The sequence below is a fragment of the Pleurodeles waltl genome, chromosome 1_2, assembly GCF_031143425.1.
Source record: "Pleurodeles waltl isolate 20211129_DDA chromosome 1_2, aPleWal1.hap1.20221129, whole genome shotgun sequence".
Lineage (NCBI taxonomy): Eukaryota > Metazoa > Chordata > Amphibia > Caudata > Salamandridae > Pleurodeles > Pleurodeles waltl.
This window is the reverse complement of record NC_090437.1, coordinates 292,287,178-292,301,430: the sequence shown is the minus strand read 5'-3', so window position 1 is coordinate 292,301,430 and position 14,253 is coordinate 292,287,178. Positions and strand designations below refer to the sequence as shown.

General features: G+C 49.0%; 1 protein-coding gene across 2 annotated transcripts in view; it reads right to left on the bottom strand.

The window, feature by feature from the left end:
• Positions 1-14,253, bottom strand: part of RAP1GDS1 (Rap1 GTPase-GDP dissociation stimulator 1) — a 625,331-nt gene that overhangs the window by 324,771 nt on the left and 286,307 nt on the right. For both annotated transcript variants that reach the window (XM_069238277.1, XM_069238286.1), the window contains exon 4: positions 6,402-6,527. In XM_069238277.1, the coding sequence (XP_069094378.1) occupies positions 6,402-6,527 (126 nt within the window). The remainder of the gene's footprint in view (positions 1-6,401; positions 6,528-14,253) is intronic.

Here is a 14,253-nt window from a genome sequence, read left to right as displayed (position 1 = left end):
GTCAACAATACCAGTTGGGACACGATTTTAAGATATACCAAGAGTGTAACAAAAACTTGCATTTTAAATAAACCCAGTTTAATTATTTGAATTAAACTTATTTAACACCAAGCCGTTAAGAGAAAATGTATATCGAGTAGATGGACATGTGACCGCGGTATCAGGGACCTGGAGCATACTTCATTCACATGGCATGGGCCTACGACTTGATCACACGCTACTGAAAGCTTATTGTGGCAAATCTATGAGACCTTATGGGCAGACAGTTGGCCCAAGACATAGGGACATGCTTACTAGGCCCAAAGCCGCTCTCAACAAAACAAACACACTCCCAGATTTATTGATTTAGAACTGGTACTGGCCAAATGTGCCAACACTATTTCATTGAAGGTTCAAAAACCCTCCAACATGGCTGAGGCATGTAGAAAAACGGACAAAGGCGGAAACTGCAACTCTTAAAAAGTACAATTGGGGGCAGACAGTAAGAGGGATGGGAAGAAATATGCCTTCGGAGGCTTGGTTGATTTTTTTAATCTTGAAGTTTTATTAGACTATAACACCAAAAATGAAATTTTGATCAGTTTCTCTTGGGTGGAGCGGATCTTTATGGGCATACGCCTAATGTCTCTGTTTTTATTCTGTTCTTCAGGACTGGAATGATGAGGTCATTTCTCTTTCTTCTCTTTTCCAGGAGCTTCTTCCACTGGGTGTTGCCACCAACTCCTCGAAGACAGCACACAAATTGCGGTAAATATGCAGAATATGAGCCAAAGGGGTTACCTACACCATAACACCCGGAGTGCTTTGTGAGGGTTGGGTGTCACTGAGTCGACAGAATAGTGTTGAGGATCATAGGAAAGAGGTGTAGGTTTATAGCTGGGATGCTCCAGGCACTTAGGGCTGTGCAAAGAAAGACTAAACATAAGGATATGCCTCTTTATATACAGTAAGTGACAAACTCAACTAAAAGGTCCTTGAGTTCAGGTCTTCCCCCGCCTTTATATCAATCAAGAAGAAGGGAAAAAAAAAAAATATATATATATCAAGGCTCTGAGAAAACACAAAAACAAAAAAGTAACAGGAGAGAACCATAAGAGGAGAGAGAAACCAAAAACAAAACTCTCAGGTGCCCAGCCGATCCCCACTCACCACACTAGCCCCAACTCTCCTGAGTTATGGGGAGCTCTGGGGCTTCAATTGGCAGCGTCCACCAGTCTTTGTACCGGGTTTCTGGTAATTCCTCGTTTTCAGTCCTACTCTCTTTCCTTGCTCAGGCAGCTAGGCTGGCTACTTGTCTCTTCTCCCTCCTGCTCGAGGTCCGCTTCTGTCTGGGCTTCTGCATGTCTCTCCCTGTTGGCTTCTCAGTGCTTTCCCTCGTGTCTTCCTCCTGTGTCTGTTTCCCTGCACAGCATCTCTGATGCCATTCCCCCAGGCGTGGTTCCCCTTTTCAGCTGATGAGTTCCTCTTTGTAGTTCTCGGACTCTGCCCTGCGTGTCCTGCAAGGGGGCAAGTCCTTCATTAGTTTCCGAGACCTGTCCCAAATTGTTTTCCTGTCCTATAACATTTTGTCCTTTTTCCCTTTTAATTGTTTCTGGCTGCACTTCGTGAGGAAATGGAGATGGGGACTCAGGGCCAGATTATCAGGTAAGGAGGGGGCGCAGGAGAGGGCCTCTTCACAGACAAGAAAACACAGGACTAGCTTCATGTGAGACCTTACTGGTAGTAAAGGCAAAGACAAGTGGAGAGGCCTACTAGAATGCTCTCATTCTGCTGAACAAACCGGAGCGGACTCACTGTTAATACCAGGTCTTGAGACCAAGTCGCCTTCTGCAAATGTGTACTAACAATGGTGCACTGCACAATGTTAAGGCACTGGGAGGCAAGCTCGCACAGTAAGTCCCATGTTGTTCATTTCTAGTGCCCTCTCCAGACACACGGTCAGTACGACAGCCCCTAACCCACTCACCTGCTCTCAGATTGTCCCTCCACCCTTCCCTCACCCCCCTCTCCCCTCACCTTTCCCACGCCAAAATCGACCACACCAAGACTCACACAATGCAGATCTGTGGACAGCTGTAGTTGTTTAATGTTTCCTGGCCAAAAACTGGGGCACCAATTACCCACTGTAAATACCAACTGACCCAATGTCCTTAAACAATTTATTCTGTATTGTATCAGGAAATGTAAATGCTGTACGATGCTGAGGAATTATCCTGGAATGTTATGTGTATCTACTGTTAATATAAAATGGTCAATAAAAATATTAAAAAACAATAAAGAAAATGAAAAAAGTCCTTCTAGCTTTGGATCCATACACTTGTTTTACAAGATGGGTGGTAGATTGGTGTTAGAAACTGGGTCTCTAGTTGGCCGTGGAATGCGTCCTGTCCAAGAAGGCACCACAATCCTAGTCAGGGTAAGTCAATTAAACAACATAAATTAGCCTGTGCTCACCCTCTGGTAACTTGGCGCAGAGCGGACAGGCTTAACTTAGAAGTCAATGTGTAAAGTATATGAGCAACACATGTTCAACAAATACAGTGAAGCACCACAAAAATACCCCACATCGGGTTTATATAAAAAGGAGATTCTTTATCCTAACAAATCAAGATTATCACAATACAGATCTGATCAATGAATCAAGCAGGGTGCAACTGGAAGAATCCAGGTCAGAAAACAATATTTAGCAAAACCTAACAAGACATCCTTTAGAGCTGCCGCTCCCCTTCTGATCTATACTCCAGTCACCTCCTGCACAGAGACAGAGGGGCTGGAATGTCTAAAATATCTTCCTTGCTGAGTGCATTGACTGCTTTTAGGTCCAGGAGTCCACTGGGCAGTTGGAAGTGCTGGTGAGCTTCTACACACAGTCTTACGGTAGCAGCTCACCTCAAGCTGTGTCTCGGCTGAGCTGCACTGCGGTAGAGCTCTCTCCCTGCAGCTGGGTTGACAAGCCTTTGTCACTCGGCTTGGCACGAGATTCCCTCTGAAGGAAGCGAGCAGGCTGCCGGGTGATATCGAGCAGGGCGCACAGCCCCTCAGTACGTGGGGGATAGCCCTCTAGCTCCTGATCTCCACAACACTGGGGAGGGGAAACTCTGACATAACACACGGCCTCACAGCAGGATCCTAGAATCAGGGACCACATCAAGGGCACCACACTCGGTATCTCAGTGAAATTAAGCCCCAGTGATGTCCTAATGGGGTGACGGGGTCTTTGATTTCACGGAGACCCTCAATTAAACCAGAGGTAAGTCAGCAACCACTTGGAGACACTCTGGAGAGATTAGTCCTTGGGGTGCAGGGCAGAGATCAGCAAGGCAGCACAACAGGACAGAACAGCAGTTCCTGGGAACAGTCGGGTCTAGCAGAGTGCTGATCCTGGCACACAGCAGTCTTTACTCTAGCAGAGTTTCCTTGAGTCTGGAACTGTACTACTTTGAGTGGCTCAGGGACACAGTACATATACTAGAAAGTGCCTTTGATGTGGGAGATGACTACAAAGAGTTTCTGTGAAGTGCAAAGGTCCCCCATTCAGCTCAGCCTCTGCTCCAGGCTATCAGTGGAGGGTAATCAGCCCCTTTGCGTGGACTCTGGTCACTATCCTTTGAACTGTAAGTATAAGCCCTTCTCAACCTCCTCCCCAGGAAGACTCATCAGTATTCAGATGAATGCAAATGCAGTTGTGTATCCTGTGTTGTGGGTGTCTGGAGGGAATGCACAAGTGTATCTGTCACCCAGCCCAGAGCAGATGTGTATTGGAGGATGGCTGTAGGAACACAGGGCAGTGAGTGCAGAGAAATACCAACTTTCTAAAAGTGGTATTTCTAAAATAGTATTAACAAATCCAACTTCACCAACAAAGAGGATTTATTATTACCATTCCAATGCTGCTAAACATGATGCAGTTACCCCGCTCAGATCAGGAATTACAGCTTAAGTGTATTGTAAGGAATTTCCAATGCAGGCCTATCAGAGGGGCAGGCCTCACTGTACTGAAAGACTCCAAGTGCATATCCAGCCTTTTGCTTACATGGCACCCTGCCCTATCAGCTACCTAAGGCCTTCACAAGGGATGACACATGTATGAAAAGGGGAGTTTAGGGCTTGGCATGATGTTTTAGATGCCTAGTTGGGGTGGCAGAGCGACTGCACAAACAGGCTCTGCAGTGGCAGGCCTGAGACATGTTTACAGAGCTACGTAAGTGGGTGGCATAATCAGTGCTGAAGGCCCACTAGTAGCATTCAATTTACAGGCCCTGGTTATATGGTATACCCCTTTACAAGGAACTTACAAGTAAATTAAATATGCATATTGTGGATACACCAAAAATACCATGTTTTAGGGGAGAAGCGCATGCACTTTAACACTGGTTGGCAGTGGTAAAGTGCTCAGAGTCCAAAGGCCAACAAAAAGATACAGCAACAAAACAGGAGATAAAGGCAAAATGTCTGGGTAAGACCACCCTAAGGTTGCCAGGTTTAACAGTTGGAAATACAACTGACAGTATTACAATACAAGGCAAATCAGCGGTGCAGAATGAGATCAATGCAACTTCACTGCAGAACTAACACAATGGTGTTTGGGAAACAGAAGGAACAGCAATGAAAGAAAAGTAAGAGGTGAAGTGCCTACTTGTGCATTTTCGAATCTGTAGCCCTAAGTATTAAGATACTGATTGAGAAGTTATTTATGACAATCGCATCAATCCACATTACTTCAGTCATAACCCATAGGTGTTTTGCATAACAGGCACATGCACAGCATCCAATCCGCAGTGCTGGTAATAAGCAACACCAAGGGGGGTGTCACCAGACGAGGGACATCTGTTCTGAGGCTCTGCCAGCGTTTCAATTACCCTAGGTCAATTCCACCCAGAAGAAAAAAAAATACAGCAGTATGCAATGTCAGATTCAACAGGTGGTCATTTTGACAAATGTAACATTGATTCAAAAAGGTGTGCGATAACCGGACTGCAACTTCCGGAAAACACCACCTGTAGTACAAGGAGTACCTGGTATAAAAAAAGAAACCCAGAGTGAAACACACTGGAATAGTCCCAGCTGCATCTAGTGCTGGATGAACAGCCTCTGTGTCTCCGGCGAGTTGCGGAGGTCAGTTCTAGTTTCCACATCAGCAGCCAGCCTCTCTGCTGAAACTAGCACCTAATGGGGGCACAGCATGGTATTTATTGAAAGTGCATGATGAAAGGAATCACTTTGAGCCTGCCACAACACCCATCCCCATCTCCGTGCCTTTGAAGCAAAGCGTGCAATATAATGCAGCAAAGTGCTTTCAATAGAAGTCCTCTGACTGAACCTCCGCAACAAGTATTTTGATAAATGACTAATCTGAATAAGGAACTCCAGGCTTTTCAGTTAATCCACTGAATTGAAAATATCATGAAAAATGGTATGCAGTAAGACCTTCTAAGGTGTGCATGTGTTCTTCAATACCATATCACTCCGGCCAGGGTCAACTTATTTAGGTTTGAGTGTTCTTGTGATAGTGATCACAGGACACTGGTTCATACTCCATACAAGGTAACAGAAGATATATTAAGACAACATTTAAAAAAGACTGCAAGAGGAGTCAAAGATCACCTATAGCCCAGGTTGCATCAAGTACACGATGGCCAAATGGAATAATGAAGAGTCAGAAAGCTACTCCAAACATAGACTGGCAAACTCTCGCCACCCTTGTCAATCAAGAAAACACCACTTTCACAAGCCAATGATCTTATCCATTCAATGAAAATAGCATGATCAATATGTTCTATATCTGCATTTTCAGAAAAATAATCAAGACAATTTGCAACCAGAGGTCAATCAATATTCAATTATCACAAATATAAAACATTCTTAATGTCTTAGTTTGAATAACAATGGCATAATTAAACAGCATGTTTGCAAAAGATGAAGATCCTGAGGAAGTAGTGATTTCAGGACGGTTTAAAAAAATATTCCATAGAACAAGTAATTACGTTTGATCCGCCTAGTCTGATTACTGTGGTCAGTTGACAAGTTTTAGTAATGGGGACTGGGAATTCTGGAAATAATAATTGCAGAGGGGGAGAAGGAACCTTTCCTTTCCTTTCATAACTCAAAAAGGAACAAAGAGCTCTTGCCATGTAACCTGCTGCTTTTGTTTCACTTTCTTACAAATGTGTTCTGAAGCAGGATTTCCAGCATACTATCACATAAATTAGTTTTTCTCCCATAAAACAGTTCATAGTTTATGCCACTTCATGATACCATGTTTAGTTAAAAAAAATAAAAATAAAAAAAATATATATATATATAAAAAGAGAGAGAGAGAGAGAGAAATAAGGTCAACGGAAGAGTGGCTGAAAGCTGGGAAGCGGATTTTAAACATCATTGCTTGTTATTTTTACACTTACGGCTATCATAGCATATATTTCCAAGGGCACGTCCGGTTTGTAGCAACACCTCCTGGTCTCTGGAGTTTAGCAGCTGCACCAGCGGAGGAATCAAGCCTGCATCCACACATGGATTTCTCATAAATTCTAGGAAAAAAATTACGTCATTAGCATCTAGTTCACTTGGCTGTGAAGCATTTATTTTGTTTCCCCAGTGTTTACTCTTTGGCCTAGATTACAAGGGGGAGTGGGGTGTTAAATTCTGGGATTTGGGATACATTCTATTTGTGCAGTGATCGGAATTACAAGATTTATGGTAAATCCGCCCTAACTGTTCCCTGTGGAAGTCTCTGTAGGTCCAACCAGCTTAAGTCTACTAGGGGGGGAAACGTGGTAAATTTGACACGGGAGAAATTCACAAGGAAGCACCAATTCCCTATGTAATTCCTCATTTTACAGGGGCAAACACAGAACCAGAAAGTTTGATCTCTCCCAGTAAATACTGCAATGTGAGAAAAAGGGTTGTGGTTGACTAGGGTGTGAGCCCTGCTCAAGCAACATTCACAATCCTTTGCAGAATTAACCACAAAAAGTAACTAAATTAACTTGTGCTTAACCCTGGGTAGCTTGACACAAACAGTCAACCTTAGCTTACAGGCACTGTGTAAAGTATTTGTGCAGTACACAAACAGCAATAAAGTGGAAAAAAACACAAGAAGAATCCCATACCATTTTAGTAAAATAGAGTACATTTTATTCAATTATTTGACACCAAAACAACAACAATCTTATCAGTAGAACTGGACTCATGATTTAAAAAAAAAAAAAAGTTTTTAGGAAAAACTAGCACCTTAAAGATCAATACCTCAACTATAGACATCTAGTTGTGCAAGACAGAGCCAAAGTGAAAAAAAAAACATGTCTGACCTGGATGGCGTGCGGGTCGGATATAAGAAGTGGATTGGGCTCTGTCAGGACTTACTTCGGACTTAGAAAAACTATTGAGAAAAATGTTCTGAGGAAGTAAAGTTTTGTGGGGCAAGGCTGCAGGAGGTGTCCGAGAATGGAACATCAACATCGGATAGCCTGACATCAAAGCTGCGGTGAACATTTCTACGTTCCGACTTAGTCTTTGAAATGGAAGTTGAAAATCTCCAGTGGGACAAGGCAGAGGGCTATAGCCAAAAACAGTAAGGAGGTCAGATACCCCTTTGATGAAGGACAGCTGAAAATAATTTGCTGCTGCAGAGAAAAATGTAGCAAGAGCAGCAGCAAAGTCAATCAGACAAGCAATGCACCTCAGGCGGATAGGCGAGCAGGTTGGTTCCTGTCTCCTCCTGGTTCACAGACCAGTCTTTGTCCACAATGTTTAAAAGGCCTCAGTTTTGGGATTCGGCCACCTGGGCAATTTTAGCACCACAAACAAGTGTCCAGGACTTGTGGGGCTTCTTGGGTGTTCAGGACTCAGGCAGAGTCCAGGTGCAGGGTCAAAGAACCGTTTATGTACCTGTGGCTCTGAACAGGAGGCCAGCAAACTCGCCCTTCGAGTCACTCTAGTAGTCATGGGTTCAGGTACGAATGCAGGGCTCGAGGGCGTGGCTTCGGGCGTCAAGATGGCGGTCGCACTCTGAGAGTGCTCTGGACCCCTCCGTCATCCGCCCGTAGTTAGAGTGACCTGACCGAGCCGGAGACGTCGTTTTGACAGTCCTTGTGACCCCTGGGCCCCTGAGAGGCTCCGGCGAGGAACTCCTGGCGAAAGCAGCCCCCGTTGTCGAGCCGCGACCGTCCCGTCCCCGAAAACAAAATGGCGGCCGGGACTGACTTCCGCGGCTGAGCTGGGGCTGGACCGGCGATCCCCCGGGACGCGGCCGCGCTGGAACAGAGGTGCGACGGGGTAAGAAGGGGACCCTGGATAGGGTTGAGGCTACGACCCTAGCGCGGCTCTCGCGGCGTGTGGGGGCGGCGCCGCTGCGTCTGGAGGAAGAGAGCGCCGTGTGGATGAGGCTGCGGCCGTGCGCAAACTTGGGGACTGCGGCGGAGGGAGCTAAGCGGCTGCGCTGTACCCAGGACCCCGCTGGCCGGAGCTGGAGCGGCGGAGGGGCGGTTGCAGAGAGGGACTCCCTGGTGCCCTGAGTGACGGCGGAGGCATGCCGGGGGTCCACGGAGCGCGGCGGAGACATCAAGGCAGGATGAGGCTGTGCTAAAGTTACCGATACGGCCGAAAAATCAGCACCGCGATCCGAACTAACGGAAGGGCAATGGCCCTGAGTGACCTCAAGGCGTCACTGGAGCACGTAATTAACACCGGGGCCGGTCGAGGCTTTACTGAAGGTACCGGCTCGAAGTGAAAACGGGGTGCGGGAGGGGAAAGGAGTCAGGGAAGAAAGATGCCCTACCCCCCCCCCTTAGCACTTAATACCTAATGGCAATTGGCAACTGGGCCAAGATGAAACTGGACTCATCAGATCTCAAAGGTGAAGAAGATCACAGCTTGGGCCTGAATGCCTCTCCCCACACACTCATAATCGCAGTAACAGCAAACGTGCAAGGGATCTAGACTTGATTGGAAAACTACCCGACTCCTGTCTCCGATGCCGTGATGGGGAGAGACAAGGCGAACAAGCAACCTCCATCTTCCCAGCAAAAGATTGACCAGTTCACGACACCGGCTGGCCAGTGAGGAGAGGGAGACACAGCTAGCGGAGGCCCCGCACCGGACGGAGTGAGTGCCATCCTTCAAGCCATTCAAGCATCACAGTCTGCTGTGGAGACCAAGATCGGGGAAGTACGAGAAGACGTGGGTCTGGTTCGGCAAGACCTCAGAAACGCAGTGAGCCGGATCACCGAGGTTGAAACTAGAGTCTCCCAGACTGAAAACGACCTAGCTGACCTTAGAAGTAAAGTGGCCCAGCTGCAGACTCGAACTGGCGAGCTGCACCGTCGTGCGGAAGATGCAGAGAACCGATCAAGACGCAACAACCTGCGTTTCATCGGATTTCCGGAGGGCGTGGAGGATGGTGGGGCATCTGAGTTCCTAGAAAGGTGGATTAAAGCATGGATGCCGGACCAGTCCCTTTCGCCCTGGTTTGCGATTGAAAGAGCCCACAGGGCATTGGCCCCGCGCCCCCCACCAGGCGGCCCAATGATTGCGTGCTTCTTTAACTTTAAGGATAGAGACAATATCCTTAAAGAGGCTAGGAGGTCGGAAGATCTTCAATGAGAGAACCATAAAATCTTAATTTTCCCAGACTATACCCGTGAGGTCCAGATCCGCCGCCGGTCGTATGAACACGTTAAGCAGAAACTTAGAGTGATGCAACTTTCATACATGCTCCTCTTCCCCGCGCGGCTCAAGGTCCTCTTGGCCGGGCGAGCACATTTTTTTGAAATACCTGAAGAGGCTTGGGACTGGCTGACGGAGGAGGGCATCGGTGCCCGGAGGGGGCCCCTGGAGCACACGGAGGGGGCCCCTCGGGTCGGACCCCTCACCCCGGGAGGCCCCCGGAGGAGCCGGAGGCGCACCAGATCCCGGAGAGGGAGACCGAAAGACACAAACAATTTGGACAACAATGAGGAAATCCGAGATTCTGGCTCACAAACAAAGAAGAAACCCACGGACCCTTCTGGGCCTCAGATCCCAGGCCAAACGGCAGATGATAACGGCCTGAGTCAGTCCCCGGTCCTTGTTTAATATGACACACTTGACACCTGCTGATGGGAGTCCAAAATGACTTGAGATGTCCGTTTCACCTATGCAGACCTTACAAGGGTCACTACAGAAGGCGTCATGCCTTTCTACTATAAGATACCTGAGACTTGGCAGGTCACCACTAATTGTAATTGATCCGACTATATGGAGGGGTCCACCACTCCACCCCAAGGACAGTCCTGCTGGCTGTCTGGTTTTGGTTGGGTATTTGGGCGACAGATGCTTCCGGGGTGGGAGTATGGGGAGGAGGGTGGTTGGGGGGAGGGGTTTTTGAAGTTAGCCTAGATAGGAAGAAGTTGCTTAGCTTCCTTATTATCTTACTGTTTTGTTTGAAATGGTCATCCCTGGGTCCACAGCCTGACACTCAGCCCTATGCACCACCTATACAATTCACGCCTGGCACTCATTAACTCAGGTTCTTTCTTGGAACGTAAATGGTCTGTTGGATAAGATTAAGAGGTCAGCAGTATTTAACACTCTCCGCAGATACTCCCCCTTAGTGGTCCTTCTGCAGGAAACCCACCTCCTTGGGACTAGGTGCCCCATGCTCATACGGGGAGGGTATGACAGAGTATACCACGCAGGCTTCTCCAGGGGCTCTAGAGGGGTAGCCATTTTACTTCACCGCTCTCTGCCTGTGGTGATCACAGCAACACAGGCCGACCCACAGGGCAGATTTGTAGTGGCTACGGGGACTCTTCATGGAACTCCGATAAATTTTATATGTGCGTATGCCCCCCCGACGAGACTTGATGCCTTCTTGCACTCGCTTCGCCGAGTGGTTGTGGGATTGCCCCAGGGGGCCACCCTGCTGGGGGGGGGACTTCAACGCGGTTCTCGATCCGGATTTGGATGTATCCGGCGAGATTACGGCCAGTAGATTAGCCAGGGCTTCGGCTCTTACTAGTTGGACCGAGAGCCTTGGCCTCTGCGAGGTATGGAGAACTTGGCACCCTAGGGATCGCCGGTACACCCACACGTCGGCCACCCACCGGACGCAATCCAGAATTGATCTGGTATTCATGTCTGCTCTGGACCTCTCGAGTGTCACAGGGGCAGAGATACTCCCCCGGGGAGTCTCGGACCACGCACCAGTGCGGGTCCGACTGGGTGGAGCGGATCCCTCCAAACGCCCAGTATGGCGCCTAAACGCATGGTATTTACAAGACAAAGACTACACCCAAGAGATCAGAAATCAACTAACTCAATACTTCGATCTGAATCTGGGGTCGGTCCGCTCCCCAGGATCATTATGGGCCGCCTGTAAGGCTACCCTCAGAGGGCATGCCAAGTACCTTCTCCGTACCCGCGAGCGGGACAGGAACTCCCAGATCTCTGACCTGGAGGCCAGGGCTCTGAGACTGGAACGCCAACAAATGACTTCTTCGTCTGCCGCTGCCCTGAGACAGCTGACTATGGTTAGAGAAGAAATTAAACACATAATGCTAGATTCAGCCAGGTGCATTTGGAGAGCTTCGGTGGCCCGTATATATGGCTGGGGGGACAAAAATGGGAAGCTCCTACATTGGCTGGCCGCGCGTCCTCTGGCCAGCAGGGTTATACCTGAGATTTTGGAGCCCTCGGGCGCCCTCTCTAGGACACCAGCTGAAATCGCACAGTTTCGCGTCCTACTATGCCCACCTCTGTGCAATGCACCCCCGCCCCGCTATTGAGAAAGAGACTCCCCTCCTGAATGAGATCACTCTCCCCAGGATCTCCCTGGAGGCAAGAGACAGGCTAGATGAAACTATTAGCCTTGCAGAGATCACCAGTGCAATCTCCACCTTGGCATCGGGCAAGACCCCCGGCCCTGACGGATTCCCGGCAGAGCTATATAGCAAATGCAGTGATATACTGGGTCCCCACTTACTCAACATGTATGGGGAAGCCGAGAAACTAGGCCGATTTCCCACCGAGATTGACCAGGCGACAATAGTAGTGATTCCCAAAACTCAGCCCCCATCGAGACATTGTTCGGCATACCGACCCATCTCACTTCTAAACATTGAGATCAAAGTGCTTTCCTCGACCCTGGCCTCTAGACTGAAAGAGATAATGCCTACACTAGTGCACCCTGACCAGTGTGGCTTTATGCCCACTCGTAGCACCAGGCACTGCATTAGGCGGTTGCATCTGGCTCTGGCACATCGCAATACTCTGTCGCACGCACACTTGGCATTACTCTTGCTGGACTTTGAAAAAGCCTTTGACACAGTGGATTGGTCGTACCTTGAACTGGTCTTGCAGAAAAATGGACTCGGTCCCAGATTCCGAGGCCTGGTGAGACTCCTGTACTCCAAACCGACAGCTCGAGTCCGGGTGAATGGAGTGGTCTCTGACCCATTCCCTATTGGCCGCGGAACCCGGCAGGGTTGCCCGCTATCCCCGTTGCTCTTCGCATTAATGATAGAGCCTCTTGCGATACTGCTGCGAGGAGATCCCCTGATCGAGGGCTGGTCCTGGCCTGCCTGTGCAGAAGACCGTGTGGCGCTATACGCAGACGATGTCCTCCTATACCTATCCAACCCGGCTAAAAGTGGCCCCCGCGTGCTAGAGATCTTGGGCCTCTTCGCGGAAGCCTCGGGGCTGATCCTGAACCCCGTCAAGTCCCTACTGGTCCCCCTACACCGCTCCGGGGATTGTGTGGACTGGCAGCGAAACATTCCAGTACGAAGAAATAGCTTCAAATATCTGGGAATGTATATTTCACTTCTCCCTGAGTTGACATGGGAACTTAACATTACACCGTTAACCAGAAAAATCAGAAGTGATCTCCTACACTGGAGGACACTCCCCCTTAACCTGCTCGGTAGAATCGCGCTCTATAAGATGATGATCCTTCCTAGGCTCCTCTACCTCCTGCAAAATTTTCCCCATCCCATCCCTAGGAAATGGTTTGGGGAAATGGACTCATTGGTGCGCCAATTTATATGGAGCGGAGCCCGCCCACGATTAGCGCTCAAGACCTGCCAGAGGGATGTATATGATGGAGGTTTGGGCATGTCCAATATCCACTCCTACCACCTCGCGACACAAGTACTTGTGATTAATGACTGGATGGGGGGTGGGTGGACAGACCCGGCGTACCGACTGGAGCTCCAAACGATGGGTTACCCACGGATTTTGGACACCCTCTATGGAGGTCCGATCTCTCGAGATGTCCCAGATGTGACCAGGGTGGTTCTACAGGGATGGCGGACGGCTCAAAAGTCGACGGGGTGGTGGGGACGACTTACCCAGCAGACCCCACTGTGGCATGGGAGGCAATTGGTGGAGGTGGCGGGCTTGGAGGGGTTTCGGAACTGGGACAACATAGGCATCTCCACACTAGGCGATGTCTGGAACGGGTCACACATACGGTCCTTTGAAGATCTCCAGAAAAACTTTTCATTAAACAAGACACAGTTCCACAGATACCTCCAGCTCCGACATGCCTTATCAGTACACATCCGAGAGGGGGAAAACATACCTGAATGCAGCCTCATGGAGGCCAAGGCATTGATGGGGAGCCTAGGTAGGGGAGGTGTTTCCCAGATATATCGCACCCTGGTCTCCGGCACCTCGGGCTCCCTGGGGGTACTTCGCCAGAGATGGGAGGGGTGGGTGGGCCCCATGGAAGAGATGGAATGGGGTGAGGCGCTAATGGCCCCGCGGGCCCTGGCAATCGCCACCCGTTTCAGATTGATACAAACTTACTTTTTGCACACAGCATACCTCACAACCGACAAACTACACAGAGCGGGCCTCCGCCCCAACGCGGAGTGCCCTCGCTGCAGAAACCTTACAGCTGACTTCTTCCACATGGTGTGGACCTGCCCGGCCATGGTAGCCTATTGGGGAGCGGTCCTGAGGGAGATTTCTGAGGTGTTGCAGGAGAATATAGAGAGAGAGCCTCTACCCCTCCTCCTCGGGATCATGGGTGACATCGAGCTAAGGAGACCAGATCGAATTTTCCTTGGGGTGGCGTGCTTAGTGGCTAAGAGGGACATAGTGGCAAACTGGAAGGCCAAGAATGCCCCACCATTGGCTAAATGGAGACAGGGAGTGGATTGGTGTGCGCAGAGTGAAAAACTTGTATATGAGGCTAGAGGATGTCCGAATAAATATAATAGGATATGGGGGAAATGGGAGGCCGCACTAGGCTCCTGAATACTATGTTATCTG